This window comes from Camelina sativa, chromosome 3, assembly GCF_030686135.1.
Source record: "Camelina sativa cultivar CO46 ecotype springtype chromosome 3, ASM3068613v1".
NCBI lineage: Eukaryota > Viridiplantae > Streptophyta > Magnoliopsida > Brassicales > Brassicaceae > Camelina > Camelina sativa.
In genome coordinates this window covers 1,218,876-1,242,142 of record NC_141882.1, presented here as the reverse complement: position 1 = coordinate 1,242,142, position 23,267 = coordinate 1,218,876, and the positions used below count along the sequence as shown (strand labels likewise).

The 23,267-nt window shown below is 35.4% G+C and overlaps 5 protein-coding genes and 1 long non-coding RNA gene across 47 annotated transcripts; 5 read left to right on the top strand and 1 right to left on the bottom strand.

Moving 5' to 3' along the window:
• Positions 1 to 393: 393 nt before the first annotated feature.
• Positions 394 to 4,701, top strand: LOC104761249 (uncharacterized). 42 transcript variants are annotated; one of them, XR_015594863.1, is made up of 19 exons: positions 394 to 615; positions 753 to 977; positions 1,176 to 1,354; positions 1,467 to 1,525; positions 1,625 to 1,699; positions 1,794 to 1,953; positions 2,078 to 2,134; positions 2,213 to 2,321; positions 2,421 to 2,462; positions 2,557 to 2,606; positions 2,701 to 2,808; positions 2,919 to 3,041; positions 3,126 to 3,210; positions 3,293 to 3,344; positions 3,449 to 3,495; positions 3,604 to 3,637; positions 3,742 to 3,779; positions 4,262 to 4,418; positions 4,531 to 4,701. It is a non-coding gene; the product is annotated as an uncharacterized LOC104761249 (long non-coding RNA). The 42 variants fall into 42 exon arrangements; XR_015594848.1 differs by having other exon boundaries at positions 3,284 to 3,344; XR_015594853.1 differs by having other exon boundaries at positions 2,402 to 2,462; positions 3,284 to 3,344.
• Positions 4,702 to 10,577: 5,876 nt separating this feature from the next.
• On the top strand, positions 10,578 to 13,339 carry LOC104761226 (zinc finger protein MAGPIE). The gene is made up of 3 exons (XM_010484268.3): positions 10,578 to 10,939; positions 11,152 to 11,548; positions 12,231 to 13,339. Exons 1-3 carry the CDS (start codon positions 10,792 to 10,794, stop codon positions 13,222 to 13,224), a joined length of 1,539 nt encoding a protein of 512 aa, XP_010482570.1. The 5' UTR covers positions 10,578 to 10,791; the 3' UTR covers positions 13,225 to 13,339.
• Positions 13,340 to 14,746: 1,407 nt separating this feature from the next.
• LOC104761214 (uncharacterized) lies at positions 14,747 to 17,461 on the top strand. Its single transcript, XM_087507783.1, has 10 exons — positions 14,747 to 15,157; positions 15,461 to 15,622; positions 15,724 to 15,789; positions 15,885 to 16,022; positions 16,119 to 16,172; positions 16,380 to 16,565; positions 16,673 to 16,762; positions 16,848 to 16,982; positions 17,109 to 17,234; positions 17,376 to 17,461. The coding sequence occupies exons 1-9, from the start codon at positions 14,993 to 14,995 to the stop codon at positions 17,184 to 17,186; spliced, it is 1,074 nt and encodes a 357-aa protein (XP_087363909.1). The 5' UTR covers positions 14,747 to 14,992; the 3' UTR covers positions 17,187 to 17,234; positions 17,376 to 17,461.
• Positions 17,382 to 19,740, top strand: LOC147946480 (uncharacterized). Its single transcript, XM_087507782.1, has 4 exons — positions 17,382 to 17,461; positions 17,565 to 18,117; positions 18,236 to 18,313; positions 18,472 to 19,740. The coding sequence occupies exons 1-4, from the start codon at positions 17,424 to 17,426 to the stop codon at positions 19,642 to 19,644; spliced, it is 1,842 nt and encodes a 613-aa protein (XP_087363908.1). The 5' UTR covers positions 17,382 to 17,423; the 3' UTR covers positions 19,645 to 19,740.
• A 1,070-nt stretch (positions 19,741 to 20,810) lies between these two features.
• LOC104761205 (uncharacterized) lies at positions 20,811 to 21,931 on the top strand. Its single transcript, XM_010484248.3, has one exon. It carries the CDS (start codon positions 21,046 to 21,048, stop codon positions 21,715 to 21,717), a length of 672 nt encoding a protein of 223 aa, XP_010482550.1. The 5' UTR covers positions 20,811 to 21,045; the 3' UTR covers positions 21,718 to 21,931.
• Positions 21,932 to 21,964: 33 nt separating this feature from the next.
• Positions 21,965 to 23,222, bottom strand: LOC104761195 (uncharacterized protein At4g28440-like). Its single transcript, XM_010484237.3, has 2 exons — positions 22,835 to 23,222; positions 21,965 to 22,333 (listed from the first exon to the last, which is right to left on the bottom strand). The coding sequence occupies exons 1-2, from the start codon at positions 23,064 to 23,066 to the stop codon at positions 22,140 to 22,142; spliced, it is 426 nt and encodes a 141-aa protein (XP_010482539.1). The 5' UTR covers positions 23,067 to 23,222; the 3' UTR covers positions 21,965 to 22,139.
• Positions 23,223 to 23,267: the final 45 nt, after the last annotated feature.

Genomic DNA, 23,267 nt, shown 5'->3' with positions numbered 1-23,267 from the left:
AAACCCTCTGGCAGTAAAGGAGGTTTCTGTGTTAGCTCGTCATCGTAACTGAACGACGTCGTTCCTATGAAGGGTTGCGCGGTATTGCCAATTAAATGAAGAGTAATATAAACGATGTCGTCGTCACGATGCCGCGTTAGGACGTCGTTGGGTTAAGATTCATAACAATAAAAGCCCATGTTTTTTTTCTGGAGAGGGTCCAGTAATTTCCATGGCGGTTTAGATATTTGGGCTTTATGCGGGCTTCGGTTTGTAAACCCATTATGTACTAATGACTATGGATGGTGCAAGTTTGATAAATTAAGTGGGAAAAAAAAACCCGTTGTAATTTCCTTTTCTTTTTTCTATTTTTCCTTTTACCCTTATAACAAAAAAAAAAAAAATAGGATTCCTATTTTCCTTTTTTGTTTTCGCTATTTTGTTTATAAATATTGACGACTCTCACTATCCATTATCTGGAGAACACAAATTTATATCACAGACTCTTCAATTAAGAGAGAGAGATAGAGTGAGCGACGAGATATAGAGAGAAAGAGAGAGAGAGAGAGAGAGAGAGAGAGAGTTTGTTCGATTCTTCTAGTGGCGGCGACATGAAGAAGAAGAAGTCAAGAGGAGGTAAACCGTTTCGTGTTCTTCCTAAACCCTAACAATCAATTTTGATTTTTTTTGGTGTGAATGTTTTTTGCTTTTTGAAGTTAAGAGTTTGGCTTTTGTTTGTATAATATGACAATCTTAATCTTTGTTTCTTTCAGTTTTGGGTGAAAACGCAAACCGGTGTTGTGTGTTCGATTTCGGACGATGATGGATGATTCACACTCAGATTTTTTCGGAGGATGAAGTTTGTGTAAGATCCAGAACACCAAACATGGTGTCCGGCCGGCGTGTATCAAACTGTTCGATTGTTAAAATCGAATCTACAGTTTGATGTATTCCCCATTCTGATTCAGCAAATTCAAAGCCAAAACAACAAGTCAGAGGTATCTCTTTCTAAACCCTATATATGTATCGATTCCTGATTTTTTGTTTCTTTCTACTATTACAGAGGACCAGAGGTGGTGTGTGTGTGAATGTTTTGCTTTTGAAAACAGAGTTCTGTTTTTTTTTTTTGTGTGTTTATATGGATCTTATTTAATCAATTGGTTTCTTGTTTCTTTTGAGGTGGTGAAACGAAACAGGTGTGTGTGTTCCAACCATGACGATGTTGACTCAGATCTTTGTCAAGGACAGAACCAAGTATACTCAGATATATATGATGCTTTTCCTTCCCCTTCATGTTAAGGATTGATACTGAATTATGGACCCAAATGATGGCAACAAAATCTGAATTATGAATTATGCTTCTTCTTATTGGTCTGTAAGTCATTCCAAAGTTTTATCCTTTTCTTTATTTTTCTTCTGTTTCAAGTTTATCTATCTCCCTTAACCATTACTCTCTTTTTGTTTTTGTTTTTGTTTTGAACAACAAGGTGCTACTGAAGTGTTAGGGATTATGACTCAGACAATGGAATACCCCTCTATTTGCTCTGTAAGTAATCTCAAATTCCTCTCTGCTTTTTTTTTTGTCTTGGTTTCAAGTTCATCCTTGACTACCCAGTGATTGTTATTTATTTTTTTGAACAAAAAGGTGCAACAGAAGTAGAACTCGACAAGGAACCAGAATTGTCTCAAGCCAAAGGCAGTAATCATAAAATTGTATAAGGTACTTGAAATACTTGATAACCATGATCTGATACTCAAATGTGGTCTCACGTTGTTATAGTTTTTTTTTTAAATTTGTTGGTTCTTTTCCGCAGGGAAACGAGTGTTAACTACCAATCTGATTCATCAAAATCAAAGCCATCAAAAGAAAAAAAACTAGATGGTGGAAAATCAAGACATGTGTGCCAATTATTGTTTCCATGGCGTTTCTTCTTCTTCAACTTTCTCTCATCTGATTTGATCGACCAACTAAAGGTAATACAAATTCTAGGGTTTACTTTCAAGTTATGTTAAGACCTCTTCTCTTGTCTTGTCTTGCCGTCTTCTAACTCTTTGAGTATCTCGGTTGATGATTTTGCATAAAAATATTGGTGCCAAGTGATGATCGGAGGAGCCGGATGATGGCGTTTCTTCTTCTGATTTGACCGACCGCCAAGTACAGGTTTTACAAATTCTAGGGTTTTTTTTTTTGGTTTGGTTTGGTGTTATTCTAATTCTGGTATATGTTGTGCAGGTCAGAGAGATGGATTGAAGAATGAAGAAGAAGAATACTCAAGTCTGCTTTATCTCAGAGAGATGGATTGAAGAGTGCAGAAGAAGAAGACTTAAGCAGACTGCTTAAGGTAAGTTAACTCTGTTCTTCTCTCTTTCTTGCTTCTTTTCACTTAGATTTTCAGTTTTTTTACTAACTAATACTAGCCAGCACACACATATATCTTCAGTGATCCTAATGGAAGTTTTATGAAGACACTCTGAATTTTGAGGTTCGTGTTACTTGCTCTTAGATGAAGTTGGTATTGATAATATTTGGTCTCACTTCACTTCCTCTGATTCTTGGATGCGTTTTCTTGTTTGCAGTTACTACTGTACGTGGGCTTTCATCATCTCCTCCATGGCAACATTTGAAGGTCTGATTGACAACTAATGTTTTGCTGCGACATTTTGGTTTCTACTCCCTTGTCTTGTTATTGTCTTTCTGATATGAAATCCATTTTCTTGCAGGATCATTTGCGGAGAGCTGGTGATGTCTTCTTTAATTTGCTGAGGTCACTCGAGACAGCTTCTGAGTCTTCCTCCTTGTCCACTTCAAATTCTCCCCATCCATAAGTTGTGAGTCTAATTCCGCCACTTTAAACTTTATTCTTTGTTACACACACAACAGAGAAACTAACTGATATTTTTTTCTTATGGTTTTTTGCTGTTGCTTCTTCTTTCTCTAGATGTTGCAGTCTTACACAACGATGGTCAAATCCTATTCTGGAGATTGAATTGGCGTTTGTTTCATGAGTCAAGAGAGACGACCACAAATCTATGATACTGTTAATCTTCCGGAGAGTGTTGGGGTGAGATTTGTTTCTCCACTTTTTTAAATTACTTTAAATCTCTCTTGTTTATGTTTGCTTAATAACGAGTTTGTCTACTTTTAGGTTTTAACAAGAGGAGCCAAGAATCAGTATACCTGCAGGTCAGAGGTTGATTGAAGAATGAAAAAGATGACTCATACTGCTTAAGGTAAGTTATATCTGTTCTTCTCTCTTGCTTCTTTTCACTTGGATTTTCAGATTTACTAACTAATACTAAACAGCATACACAGACATCTTCGGTGATCCTAATGGAAGTTATAAGAAGACACACTGAATTCTGAGGTTTGTGTTACTTGCTCTTAGAAGAAGTTGGTATTCATAATGTTTGGTCTCACTTCACTTCACTTCTTCTGATTCTTGGATGCCTCTTTTTTTATTTTTTGCAGTTACTGTATGTGGGCTCCCATCATCTGCTCCATTGCAAGATTTGAAGGTCTGATTGACAACTAATGTTTTGCTGCAGCATTTGGTTTCTACTATAACAATGTAAGTGTCTTTTGTTTTCTATTTTAGTTTTACCACTCTTATGATACTGTTGCAGGTCTTTGATGAATTCAACGACCAAACTGATATCGGTAATTACAAAGGATTTAGATTGGGATTAAGCCTTATGTTCATGAGTCTTCACGTTCTTAGTTTTAAAGCTGCAATTTTTAAGTCTATTGCTTCTCTATATCAGGTGGAGATCTACACGATGTAAGGGAAGTCATTCTTCAGGTAAGCTAATCTTTATCTTTATATTATATAGTCTTAACTTTTATAGCTGTACAATCTTGGTTTGACCTTACTACTTTAAATAATTTTCTAAATTGTAAGATTTTACAATCTTGGGGGGTGTATTCAAACCATGATTTTGGAGAATTTGATGGGATTTAGGAAATTTAGAATTTTGATAGATTTTAGGGAAGTTCATATGATTTTCTGTAAAATTCTTTCAAATCCCACCTAAAACCATGAGATTTAGATTTCTGTATTTTTAACTAAACAAATCCTCCAGAATCCTAAAAATTATTGAAATCCTAATCCACAAAACTGTTTTGAATAACAGTGGATTTTAAAGTAGATTTTTAAATCATCAGTTCAGTAACAGTGGATTTTAATGGATTTTAAAGTAGATTTTTAAATCATCAGTTCAATAACAGTAGATTTTAATAGACTTTTTAAAATCCATGATTGAACCATGCTATCTCGGTTGATAGTCTGTTGAGGCATGCTATCGTCCCCGCCTCAGCACAACGTGAAGTACAAATCAAAGGTGTGGGCGAGTACAATTGTCAAGAAGATCCCAATCCCTGTGGTTATGAGGTTGGAGATTAAAGGTGCCTGACCGACCACTAGACCATGGGACCATATTAGGTGCTTACTGATGCACTCTCAACCTCTCTCTCTCTCTCTCTCTCTCTCTCTCTCTCTACGAAAATGACTGCTCTTTTTTTTGTTTTTTGTATTTTCTTTATGGATGATGCAGAGTGAATCAATAGCACCAGCGGCAGCTCACTTCCTCCTCCCTATAACGACTCCCCGATTAGGTGAAATCAAAACTGAAATTGAAAGCTCATTAACATTTGGGTTTTGGTTTGCTATATATTAGCAAAATGGATGGTTAGTTTTAAGATTAATATATCCGTTCATTGCAACATGATTCCGATCAAGTAGTAAAAGTATTGCCTAGAAATTATTCAGTGGATCGTAGTTATTATATCAGACGTATCATACGACAGCAGCTGAAATAGGATTAAAATTTGGTGAGAAACCGAAACCCTCCAAGCATCAGAGAGGTTCTCGTGTTGAAGTCTGCACAAGGAGCCAAAACGACGTCGAAACAGCGTTATTATCTAATCAAGGGTGAGAATCTGATGAGTAGGTAAAGAAAGAATCAACTCACTGCCTGATGCGATGCGATGCGATAATTAGGAGGAGAGGTCTGATTCGTATAATGTGCACGGAAACCTAAAAGAAAAACATAAAGATCGAGATAATGATCATGACGATCATGAATCAATCTTCAAGAATGTATTAATATGGAGATGTTGTTGGCTAGCATCAATCCAGAATTGCAGAACCAGTTTGTGGAACAGAGGAAACTGCAAATTCTGAGAATTTATTTGATACAACAGACATCGACATCAAGCTACCGATGTTAGAGAGGGAAACGGCCTGGGTATGAATCTTATGATCACAAGCAGCAATCAGGAGCCATGTATGTCGAATTCAAAAATTAATTATAACTAAAATTTACACATAACTAAAATATCATCACTTCAAATTTACAGGTGTTACAAAAACAAAATAGAAATTTCTTGAAAGATGTGTGCAGATTCTGTCAAATGACAATATATATGTATGTGTATGTATACACGCTTGAGTAGTGATAAAAAATTTAAAACAATAATAATGCTATTTAAAAAATTTAAGATTTAAGAATCCATACAGGTGACCGTGACATATTCGATGAGGCCAAGTTTCAATCATGAAGCCAATAACATTTTCTGATTACTATAATATATTGCGAAAAGATCACTTTTAAGTAATTATCACCAACTTTTTAACATGCTTTTTGCGAGCCCGAATGCATCAACGAACCATTATGGATGAAAGGTGGACCAAATTTGACCGTTTGGTAGCAATTTAGATATTTTAACTAGTCTTTTCAGATCTTTATCAATATACGTAACATGAAAAATGCAAAATTAATGATTATATATATAATCTGATATCGTGATTCACGAGAATCATTCATTTGATCAATACTCTCAACCGAAAGACAAAATTTGTGACCGTGGCCGTGGTCATACACGTGACAATATCAGAATAAAAATAAGAAATTAAAGAAAGAATATTAGTTCTTACTTCTGAAATTTACAAGTACGATCAAAGGTTGAAAATACACGTGACACATATCGGTCATGAAAATATGATACCTCCAAGAAAAAAAGAAAAAAAAAAAATCCCATTAGCTATTGACTTGTCCAAAGTAACTTAACTCGAGGGTTCAAATCTCGTATTTTTTTCCTGCAGTTAGACAAACCATTACCATCAAAAGCTGGTGAATCGTTTGAAACAAATAGTAGCCGCTAAAGCTAGCGATAAAACACATAGATGCTCGAAGCCCAAACTTGGTTAGCTCATACTCACGTCCGTCTATATATATAACCATTGAATAAACAACTATGATAATGGGCATATTTTTAGAGTTTTGTAAGATCATACATTATACATATTGCAACTATTTAAGCTGGTGTTGCATACTTGCATGTACGTATATATTATTGACAATGAAGATTCATATACAGAGGACAATGACCATTTCAATTAATTAAGTTTAATGTTATTTTAACGACCACTTGATCCTATGTTTAGGTATTATTACTCTCTTTTTATCGCTTGGCACTCATGAACAGTTTCTATCAACTTTGTGGAAAAATGGTTGGAAAGCGTGACTTTATCTTTTAATTACTTTTATGACCCATGGAAAAAAAGAATCTTTTTTAAATATCTCTATTTTATCTAAAATTAAAAAAAAAAAAATCCACATACAAATTGCATGGAACATAAGTCCATAGTGTTTATTGGTTCCACAAGTTGGTCATTCCACGAATTGCTCTCACTCGCTATACAACACATATCTTTTTTTATATCGTTTACAAAAATATACATGTACTCGTAATTCAATTAGAAAATTTGGTGGGAAATTTTTTTTAACTTATAGTCGTGATAACGTTTTATGTCATTTAAATCTATATCGTAATTTTTTTTTTAATGAAGCAACAATGCATTCCAAGGGTAAAAAAAAAAAAAAACGGAAAAGGTAATTAGGTAGTTGAAAGAAAAATAAAAGCCATAAAAGAATAGAGCGATTATCATTTGTAGAATGTCGATATCAATTTGACCAGAAAATGTATTGGATTGGTCAAGTCCGAGTAAAAACAAGAAGGCCATTATCACCCACTAAGTGACATATGTATACTTTAAGTCTAATCATATCTCCATTATGTCCTTATTTTTATTTCATATATCGCCAAGTTTCTATGCTATGCTACGGATCTATCCTTTGTCTTCTTTGAAATGTCGTTTATTGCATTCTATATTTATATACGCATACGTTTAGTCAAGTATATATGTTTTTTGTATGCACATTTAGCCAATGGCTTAGTTGTGATTTGTTTTATTTGTACTTTCCTATTTTTCTCCCAAGAATAAATATGGATTCTAGCTAATGTTGTTTTATGTAAATCCATGTTAATACTTTTTGGTCTATGCTATTATTTTTCTACATCTACATATGACCATGTGCATATATATAAATGCACATTAAATATGAGTATCGTATATTCATCTAGACCTAGTATCTTAAAATCCATATGAATATGTATATGTACACATGCTTCAACTGGTGATAATTTCTAATGCACGTTGCTTAGTTGCTGTGGAATAAAACATTCATATCAATTGAAATTTATTTGATATATTAACGTTTTTAGCATGTTCGTTTTAGATAACTCATACTCTGTTTATTCATTAATTGTCAATGATGGTGCCTTAAATTGGCTGCATTATTTTCAAATAATATAAATACTCGTTCTCTTTGATTATGGGGATCATATATATATATATATATATTCTACGACTAAGCACTAGGCAGCCCATACTACATAGACAGACTTGGCTTCGATACTTCTACTTTTGCAAATTCTCGAAAGATGAAATCAAGTTATAAATGGCCCTTAACCTGGTTTAGATTTTATCCTCCAAATTAATTATATCTTTTCCATTTTTGACTTTCTTCGTCCATTCATCGTTATTTGAAATTACTGATCTCTTCCGCCATTACTGATTTTGGACAATATCTTATATGTATGCGTATTTGAATTATTAAATTATCCTCGTTTGTAAATTTACTTAAAATCATACAGAACATTTACTTAGCGAGCTCGAGGTAATAGGTATCATACGGATTTTTTTTTTTTTTTGTTCGGCCAACGATTCCATTAAGCAATTTAGCTAATACATAAAAGTTTATCAATTACATATAATAGGTATCATACGGAATAGCTAGACTATTAATTTTGGGTCATAATAGTAAAGCATGTACCTAAACAATCACGGTTCAAAGGGACTAATCAGTTACTTCTTGTATTTTTGGTAATAAAAAGTTTATAATAATGGGAAATATATGTGTGTTTTCTTACACTATCGTGGGTACATGTGATATAGTAAGTATTGTACTTTTTATAAACCAAAAAAGCATGTGGTACGTATATCTGTAGTGTACCATTTGGATCTAAATGTCTTATCAATGTTATTCTCTTTGATTTATTCTTGAAAGGAAATATAGAAATAACCGATTAGGTAGTTTAGATACAGGCTATACAGCTGGGAGATAAAAAAGAAAAAAAAAAAAGTTTTTGTGAACGTTATTGTAGGGGTTTGTAACTTTGTAATAACTTTGAAAATATATGTCGTATTATTGTCATTCACATATAAACGCGTCTCATTTAAGTAGTTTAGAAAAACCCGTTTGTTTAAGTGCCTATCTCGTGTATATGTGAATCTTAATGATTTAATAAAGGAAGCAATAGTATATAATAAGTCTCGAAAAATCAGGGGAATATTCTAGTGCCGCCAAAGTTCAAGAAGAAAAGTCCAAAACAAAAACGTTAAATTAATGTTCTTATTTTATAGGAATCTTAAAACATGATTACGTTATGATTAAAAGTGTAAATTACCTAAAGAATTGGTAATTAAGTCAGCCCACAAGCTGACGACCTCTCTTCCTTCCAAAAATTCACCTGCATTTTGTCAGTTCTCTGTCTCTTGGTTCTTTCTTTCGATTAATTAATTTACTTTTTCAGCTTAGGGGGTTAAAAAAGCACATTTAGTTAGTTTCCTTTTATTTGAAAATCGATATGTTCGAGATTTTGTTTGACGTAATTTTTGTTGATGTATTATATTCGAATCACATGATACAATGGTTATTATATTACAAACAAATTAGGCTACAATGACATACGCTATCAATAAAAGATTACAAGACTAATTTCTAATAAGAAGATTTGGTATACATTTTTAATAGTTATGAATTATAGAGTTATACTTCTTCAGTTTTTTAAAAATTGATATTTATAAGTTTTTACACATTTTAAAAAAACAATGATTACTGAATTTAAATATATTTTTTTCTTTGACTAAAGAAATATTATTTAATTTTAAACCAATAATAATTCAAAATTTTAAATATTTTTAATGATTATTTTTTGAAATTTACAAAACATCAATTTGTGGAACATAAAAATATCACAAAACATCAATTTTGATGAGATAGAGAGAGTAGTAAATTTTTGTTACCCTACTAAGCTAGACAGCTTTCATGATCAATAATTATCTTTTGGGATTTTGAGTGATCTTTTTATGAATACGTTAGGTTGTTTCTAAATACGTTCAAAAATAAACCATTTGTATAATTGTATGTAAAAAAACCTTTAATTTTTAGCGGAAAAAAAGTTTGTTAAAGAAAAAGATGAAAAGGGAGCATTGCTAAAAGATCCTTGTAAGAAAAGCAGGAAAAAGATACTCGTATCTGCAAAGTTTTATACTCAATTCCACAAACCATAAATTATACTTCACGTAAACGAAAAAAGATTTCGGAAATTAACAATCGTTTAAAATGAAAATAAAAAACAAGAAAAAAAAAATGAAAAAATGAATATCTCGCATGGGTTTTGTTTTGTTTTCACTGTCGAGCGGACGATTATTCTCTTTTGCATATTTGGGTTTTTAATTCGTTGTCGTATGTTGTTGGATTTTACCTTATGAGCACGTGCATTGCAGGCTTTGTTCTCAATAAACGAGAGATGTGACCTACGCCGTTGGATCGGCTTACTTCTTTGACCACTCTAATTTACGAACAATTGTATTTTTACTGTATTTTGTTTGTATAGCCAAAAATATCAATATTGTATCACTCACAGCTCATAGATATTGTTAATTTCAATCAATTAAATTGTTAAAGTACTGTATAACATTCAATTAATTTTCTTATTAGCCTGTTCAAATAACCTAAATATTAAATAACTTATTGAACTATTTTTCTATAGTTTGATTCATGTTCATCATCTAGATGGCATTATAATTCGCTCCTTACAACAGATGAACTGTAAGGAGTAGAACAAAGAAGGTAACTGACCGGGAGATGACAATAAATAAATGAAAGAACGAGGGTAATTAATAATTAAATTAGATCATCATTCCAAATATAAAAGGCAGACATGTAACTTTTTGTGTGTCATGGCGCACTGCCACTGCTAAACAAACAAATAATCAAAATATTCAAGATAATATAGTCAGGTAAACTATAGTATATACAGTTAATTTCCACTGCCATTAACTTTTAAACCAAAAAATATAAAAATTTTAAAATGAAAGTTTAATTATTTATCAAAATGACTGCGACAGTTTTTACAGATCAAGGTGCTCAAATATTTTTTTTTTAAAGAGAGACGAAAATTATATTTTATTACACATATTTGCGCTGGTGTGTAGGATGTATGTGTGTATATAAAAGTATACAATCTATACAACTTCTCTTTTGTGTTTTCCTCGGTTCATAACTGTATTAGATTCTAATTATTATTTCAAGTTATTTTCTCTTGATTACCCCTTTTATTCTCCATCTCTTATCTAAAACTTGTCTTTTGTACCTCTTCCAACAAACCTTTTTCTGTCCAGAAAAATGACAGCTGAAGATCAGACAATCTCAAGTAGTCGAGGATATGTCCAAAGCTCATCAACAACTGATCTTGTTGATCACCATCATCATGAACATGAATCCCTTAATCCTCCTCTTGTCAAGAAGAAGAGGAATCTCCCTGGAAATCCTGGTAATGATTACTAAATCAAGATATAGATCACTAAATTCAACCCTAATCAATAACTTCTTCTTTTTGCCGTTTGCAGAATAAGTCATCTTCTTGATTTGTTTTGTTTTCGATCTTGATCTATAAACATGCATGCGTTCTACTGATTAGTTCTTTCACAGAATCCATAATTAATATCCCGAGTTTGACTGTTTTGTTTCGTTCTCTGTACGTAGATCCAGAGGCTGAAGTCATAGCTCTATCTCCAAAGACACTTATGGCCACAAATCGTTTCCTCTGCGAGATATGTGGAAAAGGTTTCCAAAGAGACCAGAATCTACAGCTTCACCGTCGAGGGCACAACCTCCCATGGAAGCTAAAGCAGAGGACGAGCAAAGAAGTGAGGAAACGAGTGTATGTATGTCCTGAGAAGAGTTGTGTCCACCACCATCCTACAAGGGCACTCGGTGACCTTACCGGAATCAAGAAACATTTTTGTCGAAAACATGGCGAGAAAAAGTGGAAGTGTGAGAAATGCGCCAAGAGATATGCAGTTCAATCGGATTGGAAGGCTCATTCCAAGACTTGTGGGACTAGAGAGTATAGATGCGACTGTGGTACAATTTTCTCCAGGTACTTAAATGTATATTTACGTGCGTATGTATTTAATAGATCTTTACATTTCTTCATCACAGTATCATTTTAGTAACGGGTACGAATATTTTTTTTATTCGCAACATGAAACTACTTTTTCCCCAAGATCCTTGAACACTAGCTAGGTATACATACATGTAGGAGGTCTCTCTATAGGTATAAAAGATTCTTTAGTAAGCGCATATTGCATATTATTCTATATATACATATATTAAAACTCACAATAAACCTAGATCTTATATTTTATCCGGTGTGGTGGTAAAAACAAGAATATGATACATTAACTAATAAACACTATCATATATATCAATGGACCACACAAAACAAATTTCGTTTTATCATGTTTGTTTGTAAGTAAAATAAGATTATATGATTGTGATGTTGTTGGAAGTAGCTCACGTAGGGTCTAAAACTAAATAATTTGAAGTAAGTATTTGGTCATTCTCTGAACGTGCGTGCGTGCCCTGCTTGATTTCTTGAATAAGACAGTTTCTTGGATTGACAGTTTTTGGTTAAAGTAAAGATGTACAAAGTCTAGTTTTCTTTTTCCTTAATTGCTAGCTATACAAAAAAAGTCAGTTTCTTGGATTGCATAACTAATCAGTGTCTACACTATAAAAGACTTTAATTAACGGTGAAATTAATGTTGTTGAAAACACAGGAGAGACAGCTTCATAACACATAGAGCGTTCTGTGATGCCTTAGCAGAAGAAACCGCAAGGCTAAACGCAGCCTCACATCTCAAAAGCCTAGCCACAACCGCCGGTAGTAATCTAAACTACCATTATCTAATGGGCACACTTATCCCATCACCATCACCACAACCATCACCGTCTTTCCTATTCGGACCACCGCCATCACAACTTCACCACAACCATTTCCCAATCACAACCACCACCTTCGATCATCATCATCAAGCCGCCATGAAACCTGCCTCGTCGCTCTCTCTATGGATGGGAGGGAATATTAATCATCATCATGAGCAAGTGAACATCGAGGACCGTATGGCACCGCAGCCGCACTCACCGCAGGAGGATTACAATTGGGTTTTCGGGAACGCGAATAACCGCGGCGAGTTAATAACGACGAGCGACTCACTCATAACCCATGAAAATAATATCAGTATAGTCCAGAGTAAGGAAAACGCAAACGCGGCAACTTCTCTTTCCGTGCCTTCTCTTTTCAGCAGCGTCGACCAAATCAGCCAAGACGCAAACGCAGCTGCCACCGCAGCGAATATGTCGGCGACTGCGTTACTTCAAAAAGCGGCTCAGATGGGAGCGACTTCTTCTACGCCACCGACGACAACGATCACCACCGACCAATCAGCGTTTCTTCAGAGTTTTGCGTCGAAAATATCGGACCAGGGTCAGATTTTAGAAGATGGTGGCAGCGACAAGTTCTTCGCTTTGTTTGGATCGAACAGTGTTGGGTTGATGAGTAATAATAATAATAATAATGGTCTTCACGAGATCGGGAACCCTAGAAGTGGTGTTACGGTCGTTTCGGGGATTGATGAATTACAAAATTACCCCTGGAAACGTAGAAGAGTTGAGATTGGGGATGCAGGAGGTGGAGGGCAGACTCGGGACTTCCTTGGGGTTGGTGTACAACAAACAATGTGTCGTTCATCCTCTATCAATGGATGGATTTGAAACGCTTCCTAATTATGAATTTCGTCTCTTAATTATTTTTCTGCCGTATTTATGAAATCAATTTTATCAAAGCTTCTTTCTTTGACTAATTAATTTAAAGATTTAGATTTTATGGTAATGTATTGTACATATTTCAACTTTATCCACATCATAGTTTCCTCGCTATCGCGATCTATCAACTTCATAATATGAACATATATATCTCGTCAATGGATTTTGTGCTAATTAAAAAGGTAAACTGGTCTATTCTTGCTAATTAGTGTTTGTTGGATATGGGCTTTGCCCCCAACATTTACAGAAGCCCAAACAGAAGATCTTACAGAGTTTTGGGCCTGAAGTCTTGGATCTGGCCCATCTGACCACAGGGGCAAAATCGTCATTTTACAGAAGAGGTAGAAGGAACCCTAGGTCAATGACCCACTATAAATACCAGAGGTCATTGTCAGAGCTCTAGATCCATTTTTTTTTCCGGGGCAATTAGAGAGAGAAGAGCTTTTATATTCGTATTAACTGCGCTTAGCTCCTTAATTGTCATTTTTTGTAAACACTCTCTTCAACTCAACGTTAATAAAAGGACCATCTCCATTCATATTCGTATTATTCTATTGTCAATTTCATACATCAATAGTATTCTTGTTTTTTTCTTATTTAGACAAGCATTTTCACACAAACATTAATTGGTATTTTATTTGCATTTTTGCTTGGGAAAAGAAAGTTAAGATTCATGCGTATTCATTCAATACGTGTAGAAAGGTCTTTGAATTGCTTTTCATAAATTAGTACTTAATAAATGAATGTATTTTTTCTTTTGGTATACGTACGCATATAAAAACTAAAAAGAGTGGATCGCGAAGTGGTGGGCACAAAAGAAAAGATGGAGGCTTTTGAGCTCAATAATTCTAACTTAACTTGCAGGGCAATTCGTAGTGGAGGAAACATTTATAATAAGAAAATGGAAAATGAAGAAAGAGAGGAAAGGAAAAGATAAATAAAAGAGAGACACATATAGATAGTATTTCATTTTTCCAAAGTATTGCTAGTGGTGAAACTATATGATATACGTACTCTTTCATATTGTCGAGACTTGAGAAGGTGCTTAAAACAAAAAGATACGCAACTTATAAATAATACTTGGGGTGTGTATGGATATATATAACACATTATTAAAATTCATTTTCAAGGTGACATGTTTAACTAAACTAAACTTTTAAAAGTTGAGAAAGATAATTTGTATGTTTTTACTTTTTACGATCAAATATAGTTGTAGCCTTGTATGTTTCAATAAAAAATGTATAAATTATCAAATATTCTCGTTTCTGTCGGATTGAGAATTGAGATACTTTTAAATTCTCATATTACATGCAGGGGAAAGAGAAAATAGCCTGGAAAAGCTTGTTGGGCTTACATTTATGGGCCTTTCTTTGATTATATGAACCAATAAGATTGTTGGGCTTATTATCTTATCCCTAAATTTTTTTTTAACTCAAATTAAGACAGAAGTTTACATACTAAAAATCAAAACTTTTTCAGTCGGCTGAGAAACTTTATAACCTTGGAAGATCTCTCTCTGTCTCTCCCCAAAGTTCAAATCTTTTCTTAGTATCTCACTGTACTTTCTTACTGTACTTTTATTCTGTACATTAAAAATCCGACTCGTAGACGATCGGAGCAAACCCATTGTGAAATTGGAGCGAAGATATTGAGGGACTCATCACACTAGTAAAAAAGGAGACGCCTTTTGGGTTTTTTTTTTCACTAGAAAAAGCTTATGGCGGAGTCGGGTCGGGCCATTCAATTGGTTTACGTTGATGAGGATGGGAAGTTGAAGACGGACCCGGAAGCCATCGGCGCTCTTCAGAAGCTTAAGGGTCCTGTCGCTGTTGTCTCTCTCTTTGGTAAAGCTCTTCAGGGCAAGAGTTTCATCTGGAATCAGGTTTCTTTTTTCTACTTTGATTCAGGGTTTAGGGTTTTAAGTATTGCTTTCGTTTTTTTGCTTTCCTTGTTTTGTACTCTTCGATAGATAAAAAGAACAATGCTTTATTGCTGTAATGACAATTCTGATGATGTAAGTGAAAGTCTGGTTCTTAATTTGTGGAAATCGTATGGCTTATTTCTGTTTCTGGCATCAATATGTATGTAGCAAAATTATATACCTCTCTCTCTCTCTCTGATGCATGGTTTTAGTTACTGAAACTTTGAGCTGAGACTGTCTGATATTTTAATTGTTGATCTATAGCTTCTTAGCAGGAGCATTGGATTTGAAGTTCAAACTCTTCACAGGCCATGCACCGGAGATATATGGATGTGGATTGAGCCGGTGAAGAGGATTTCAGAAGATGGCACCGAATATAGTTTAGTGTTACTCGATGTCGAAGGGGAAGGCTCAAAGGGTGTACAGGTTAGTTTTGTTTTACCTTATCAAAGAAACAAAGTCTTTTATAGGTCTTTTACTTTAGGAGTAAGCAGTCTCATCAGAAGTTTATTGTTTTGATATGTTAGGCTACACGCAACAGCCAGATATTCTCCTTGGCCATCCTCCTATCAAGCGTCTTTATCTATGGTCCGGTAAATATATACTGAGTTTTCTTTATGGAGTAAGTTTTTCTAAATACACACTCATTGCTATGTAAAAATGACACAAATGTTGCCTCATGTTTCAGACACTTGGTGTAGATGACATTGCACTTCATCTCTCTTGTCTACTTGAGATTAGCAATCGCGACCATGTTGGAGAAGCTAAGGGAAATACATTTTCCGCGCTTGAGCAGTTCTCTCCCATGTTTGTTCAACTTATGACGGTGATCATTTTCCCTTGTCAAATTTTTATACTTTTCAGGGCATAGAGTCAGCTATGCTTGATGTTTATCAACGATGTTTCACTTCTTTCTTATCAGGACATTAACTCAGACACAGTCGAAGGTGGAGAAGATGTAACGAAGAATAACAAAGTGGGTTAATCCTCTCCTTGTCTTTCTTAGGATTTTATTTTTTGGATCCGAGAAATCAGTATTTTATAAATACCGCTAGTGCATCACTCTGGTCCTTAGTACGATGAATAATGCTGAATTTTCTATCCCCTAATTGAGTCTCAGATGTTACTATGTTCTGTTTTTTTCTCGTGACCGATATGACTTGTTTGCGGTTTTGTAAAATAGTGTGAAAATCTCCGGCCCCAGTTTCTCTATGGTATCAATGCCCTTCTGAAGTTTGTTTCTGAGAGAGTAAGGCCTAAGCAACGAAGTGATACCATCGTCACAGGGCCGCCTCTTGCTAGTTTTACAAAGTCTTTTTCAGAAAATGTTAACAACAATGTCGTGCCCAGTATTTCTTCTTTATGGCAGGTAATTACTGATCTAACCAAGTGCCAAGTTTTTTATTTTTCGGTGTTTCTCATCAAATCTTTATGTCTTGGACTTATCATGTTCTGATGCATCATCTATTTCTGCAGTCTGTAGAGGAACTAGAAGGTCGCAGGGCCCGTGATACAGCAACTGAGGTATACATGTCGTCTTTGGAGCTTTCGGAGACTCCTGAAGAAGTAAGTTTTGACTCATGTAATGTAACATTCAACTATCAATTAGATGCAGTAGTATAATTTAACTGTTAAACATGATGTTCTGCAGTCGATGCTGGTAGAAGCACACAATAAGGCGGTTATCAAAGCTTTGACCGCGTTTTGTGAATCTTCCATTGGAAACATCGAAGTAAAACAGAAATACAAACGAGAACTTTGGAGTTTCTTTGCAAAGGCGTTTGAGGTCATTTCGCTCTCTCTCTCTCTCTCTCTCTCTCTCTCTCTCTTTTTCTATATATACTGTTTTGCCTATATGCCAACTATTGTTTTGAGATTGTTTTGCTAATTAGTTTTTTTCTTGTGCGTTCAGGATCATAAGCGAGTTGTAAATATGGAGGCTTATTCGAGATGTTGTAATGCTATAGAAGATATGGGCAAGAAACTATAGTCATTGCCTTGTTCTCATAATGCTAATAATATAGGCGATATGATAAAGGTTCGGTTTATTTTGTTTCCGTCTTGAAAGCTAAATTTCCGTCACAATATAAACATAATAAAGCCTAAAGCAGAACAACTCTTAGTCATTGAAGCAAGTCTTGCTTTCATAATAAACATTGTTGTAATCTGTATGAAACAGGCCCTTGACAGCGCTGTTGTAGAGTATGAAGAATCTATCAGTGGTCCTATGAAGTGGCAGAAACTGTCTTCTTTTTTGAGAAAGAGGTTCTCATTATGTTTATATACTTCTGCAAATTAAAAACTAACCTTTTAAATTATATGTTTGGTCTTCATGGAAATATAACCTTTCTCACCACTTAATTTACAGTATACAGGACTTTCTTGTCCATAGCAGAGGGAATCAAATGGATGAACTTCTTTCTGAGAACTCCAAACTCAAGCTACAGCATCGTTCGATGGAAAGCGCAGCGGATTTACTCAAGAAACAGCTTGAAGGAGGAGAGAAAATGAAAAAGGAATATCAGAAGCGTTACGAGGGCGCCATTGATGACATGAATAAGCTCTCAGATCAATTCAAGCACCGGATTCATGACCTGGAAAGTAAGTGTAAGTCAATACACAATGAACACTCAAACCTCATGGATGTTCTGGAGTCCACAAGACTTGAGGCTTCTGAGTGGAAACGTAAGTATGAGGGGACTTTGGATGAGAATGGCGTGAGCAACAATCGAGTAGGGGTAGATGCGTCGATCACTAAGTGCGGTAATAAGTTAATTGATTGGAAAATTAAATATGAGAATATTGTTAGTGAGCAAAAAGCTGTTTCGGAGAAAATTGAAGCAATGGAGGAGAGGTTGAAGAAAGCTTCAGCCACGGAAGATGGCATTAGAGCTGAATTCTCCCGTGTTGTGGATGAAAAGGTTGGTCTTTTTGTTTTTAATAACCTATCATAATATAAATCTATCATCGCACGCAATAGCTTAACATATATAGCCAATTTCAAAGTCAACTGACTATATGATTCTTGGTCACTGACAGGAGAAGGTAATCACTGAGAAAGCTGCAAAGCTTGCGACTTTGGAGAAGCAATTGGCCTCTATGCGTTCAGAATTAAAGGTGTGCTTCTCTGAAAGATTTGAGTCCCTATTCCTAATCTCTTAAGATTCTTATTTTATTTCCTGTATTAATCTTTGTGAAAAAACCTGAACGAGCTTATAAAAATGGAGTTCATTACTGTGTGCTCTAACACATTTTTGACCGTTGGTTCTTTGCAGAAAGGTAAACTGAAGGTGGACGAATGTTCTTCAGAAGCAAAAGACTTGAGACTTCAAATCTCGTCTCTGAATGAGAAGTATGAATCTGTGAAATCAGCAGCTGAATTGCATGAAGCTGAGACACAGATGTTAAAGCGAGAGAAAGATGAGTTGGAGAAGAAGTATCATTCACATTTGAAAGATGGGGAAAGTGAGGCTTTAGCAGCTAAGGAACTTGTGGATTCATTGAGAATGGAAGCTGAAGCAGCCCGAAACAGAGAGAACAAGCTTCAGGCATCATTGGTTGAGAAAGGCATTGAAATTGATCAAGCTAAGAGCCGTATCGAAGAGCTTGAAAAAATCAACTTGAAACTCAATAGTGGGGAAAGTGAAGCTTCAACATCTAAGAAACTTTTGCATTCAATGAAAGTGGAAGCGGAAGCATCCCGGAAGAATGAGAACAGACTCCAGACATTGTTGGAGGGTAAATGCAAAGAAATCGACCAAGCTAAGAGCCGAATTGAAGAACTTGAAAGAGTCTGCTTGAAGCTAAAAGATGCGGAAAAGGAGGCTGCAACGGCCAAAGAACTAATGAGTTCAATGAAAATGGATGTGGAAACCATGCGGAGCAACGAAAGCAAGCTCCATATGTCGTTGCAGGAAAAAAGCATCGAAATCAACAGAGCTAAGGGACTAATCGAGGATTTGGAGAGGCAGAAGATGGAGCTTGCTGAAACTTTGGAGATGAGAGCGAAACAAAACGAACAAGCGGTTGCTGAATGGCAGAGAATCATCAATGCCGAGAAGGCAAAAAACATGCGGGTGAGTTTGATGGAGCAAGGAAACTCTTTTATGGCCTCGGATGAAGCAACACCGCTGCAGCGGATAAAGCGTTTGAAGGTGGAAACAGCAATAACCTGTTCAGGTTCGGATTTCGCGAGAGAGAAGGAAGAAGAGTCGGTCTCACAGTCACAGGAGAGCATGAAAGGTATGACGACAATGACCCCGAGAAGATGCACGAGCACGGAAGCTGGGGTGTCATCTTCCACGGGCACGGATCATTCGAAATACACAATGAAGAAGCTGAGAAGTGAGATACTGGAGCATGGGTTTGCGGCTGAGTTGGTTGGGTTAAAAAATCCACGAAAGAGAGATTTGGTTCAGCTTTACGAACGTACCGTTTTACGAAAATGAGATGTAAAAACATGAAACGTGAACAAGGTCAAGTTTCTTGTTCTTAGAACTTTTGTTGACTTCGCAGCTTCTTAATGAAAATGGTATTTCCATTAACAAGGTCAAGTGTTTTTTTCTTTTTTCACTCTTAAGAGTTTTACGGTTTGACAAACGGCGGCGTTGAGTCAACAACTGTTAAAAGTCAATCCGTGTAAACGACGTTAAACTGCTGTTACTTGATGGCGTCATCAGTCATGACGTGTTAAAACTGCCGGGCTTTTGGAACGTGGGCCAAGGCTTATATTAACGTGGGCTTTATAAAAACTTTGGATCATATGAAAACACTGTTAATTAATAATACTAAACATTTATTTTTCCTTGGTTAAACTGAAAATAGTATATCTATAATCAATGTAAACATTTACATAATGTAATGCTATAGATTTTAGAGCAATAATGTATTAGTAGTATTTGCATACGATGCAGCACAAAGAGAGAAAAAAGTATTAGATATATCATATATGTCTCTCCGGCAAGCATAAGAAAAAAGAAGATGAAAATAATTTCCGACGATCACGGACAAAAGCTGTGGTAACTTCGGTTCCACATTAAGCAATCGTCGTTGAGAGAAGCATCATTATTCATGATACTTTGTCCCATGGGGTCCCAAAAGTCTTACTATTTCTTTATTGTCCTAAACTTTAGATTGCTTTTTTTCTCTTTATTGTCTAACGAACTATATCAGCTCTTTTATCAATTTCGTTTCTCCTTTACTAAATTACTGTTTTTTTTTGTTTGTTTCCCATTCAAACTTTTCTTACAATTGAAACCCTTGAAACGCATGTGAAGTCGTCGAGTCTATCAATTTCTCGAATCATTTATTGGTAAATCATAAAATCTACTAAGAAATTAACAACTTGTGATGATCGTATAAGTATATGCTTTGACGTTAAGCTTTGCTATACCACACAATATGGTCTAATTCTATTCTTCACTTTTCAACTAACTCAACGACCAAATAGTAGGGAAAAAGTCAAAAGAACTGTATAAACAATAATAAACTACACAGTAGATTATACTTCTTGGGTGCTTCTCTTTTTTGACCAAAAAAATACAACAACGTTGATATAAGTATATATAACTACTAACTAACGAATGCAAAATATCCATCTCGATTTATTAGACAAGACCCACTTTATTAATTGTTTTACCTTTTCAATCTTTTTATTCCTTTTAAAATCACTCGCCGCGAATGACGAATGTCTCTCCTCAATCCACGCATGTTTGCTCGCCCAAAATATCCATCTCGATTTATTAGACAAGACCCACTTTAGTTCTATTTATAGATATACTCACTCTCTCACTAAATTACATCTCAATTCCTAAAATCTGTTACTCTCTCGTACTATTTTCTCTTCCTTCATGATGGCTTCATTTGCTCTGAAACCCTTGTTTTGTTTCATTGTTCTTTTTTGCTTCGTTGTACACAATGTCGAAGCTAGAGAAGGTAAGCTCTTGTTTAGCAAGGTCACTCACTTAGATCGCCCTAACAACAAAGAGGTGGCTCTATCTCCAGCTCCAGCTCCCGGACTAGCCCAAGCTAATGGAAGACTCGGAGATGGGCCTTTCGGACCAGGTTCCGGTATGATTCCTCAAACCAAAGAGTCATGGCCGGTTTCATCCACTACTACAGATGAAGATTTTGAAAAATTGATGGCCACATTTGACGAAGAAAAAAACAACAAGTTACCAGAGGCATTTGAGGAAGAAGAAGAAGAAGAATCCGAAGATCCAGAAGATCCAGAAGATCTCAATGAGCAAAAGGATAAGTATAACAACAACAACAACAATGGATACACTTACACTACTAACAACTATAATGATAATAGGAGAGGTTACGGAAATGAAGAGAAGCAAGGGATGAGTGATACAAGGTTTATGGAGAATGGTAAGTATTTCTACGACAGAAAAGGTAGGAACAACCCTAGTCGCGGGTATGAGAGTGCTCGAGGAAATGATCATCCCAACGAGTACGAAACTATGGAGGAATACTACAAGAGCTTGGAGGGTAGTCAAGAGGAGTATGAGCCTTAGAAAGAATTGGTATTTGAGAATACAAAATACCTTTTGGAGTAACTGTGCATTCTCCATTTACTTGTCTTTTTATGAAAAGTGAAAACTAAAAACACTTTATAAGTTATACAGATCAAGGTTGTGAGTTATGTGTATTTTCACATTTTAGTGTTTATCTTAAGCTCAATTGTACGACCACAATTTTACGAGTGAGGGTGTTTTAAGAAGACTGAAACCAAATGACCAATACCAATTTAAAAACAAGATCTAAGGCAAAGAGAATAAAACTATTCAGATCAAATCCAAAGACCAAAATTACACGATCTAGTCTCAAAACTAATCCAACGGGTTAAACAATCATAACTGAATCTAATCCAACCGCCCTGGAGAGTTCTCAGAAAATTTAAACTAATACCAAAAGAAGCAGAGACAGACTCTCGGATTTAGTCCGAAAGAGGTACATTGACCACTTCATACTCGACCAGAGAAAGATTGTTGTTGAGATTAACCGCAAAGGGAACATGATCCGTGACTTCAATGCGTCCCCATTTGTCAACAGCCATTCTCATTGTGTCCTTGAACATATCGATCTTCGCATTCCTCAGAATCACTGTTGCACCAGTCTTCATTAGATCAACTGCACATTTGCAACACCAAAAGAGAACATCATTAGTACATCCAACAAATTTACATTAACACAAAAGAGGTGAATATAGTATCTACAGACTGAAAAGAGATTTATGTAAAGGGAATGTCAAGTACATCTGAAAAAGGTAAGATTTATCATCAAACTAGTAGCCTGATACAAGAACGCTTCTCAACATCACAACTGTAGTTTGCAAAAACATGAACCATGAAGAGACAAAGACAGTGAAAACAGAGAGAAATCTGTGATGTACAGTTCTATAAAGCCAGTGATACAGCTCATCACAAACACAGAGGTTTCAAACCACGTATAAAAGTTGAAGCAGTTCCAATAAAGGCTTCGGCAATTCAAAAGATGAGTATTTTTATACAGAAACAGAGAAATAAAAGTGAACGCCTTTGAAACAGAGAAACGATGCCTAAAACTTCTTAATCAAGAGAGCTAAAACGTTAAAAGACTAAAACTTTGTGACTTGTGTCTCTGTATTTATACCTTGATCGTTGCGGGCAGTGAAAAGAATGCAACCAGTATCGTCGCCGATAAGGCACTCAGCGATACGAGAAGATCGAACTTGCTGAGTGAAGGAGCTTTTGCGAGTGGCCGCTTTGACGGGGTTCGATTCAACGACTTTGACGGTCAGATTATGGCCGCTGGTTCCTGGTTTGAGCTGATCCACCTTCACAAACACTGGTTTCCGCTTCGGTACAGTCGCCGCCGTCGACATTGCGTAATTTTGGATTCCTTAGGGTTTTTTTTTTTTTTTTCTTTCAAAATTTTTTTAAGGAGTTAGATTTGTGACTAGTAGTAGGGTTTCGATTCTTCAAATGTGGTATTTAAATTGGGGCGACGGTGTGGGGTGTCTCTCTGCAGCAAAACGAGAAAATTATAGAAACTAATCATTTTACAGTTAGAATATTTTCGTTTT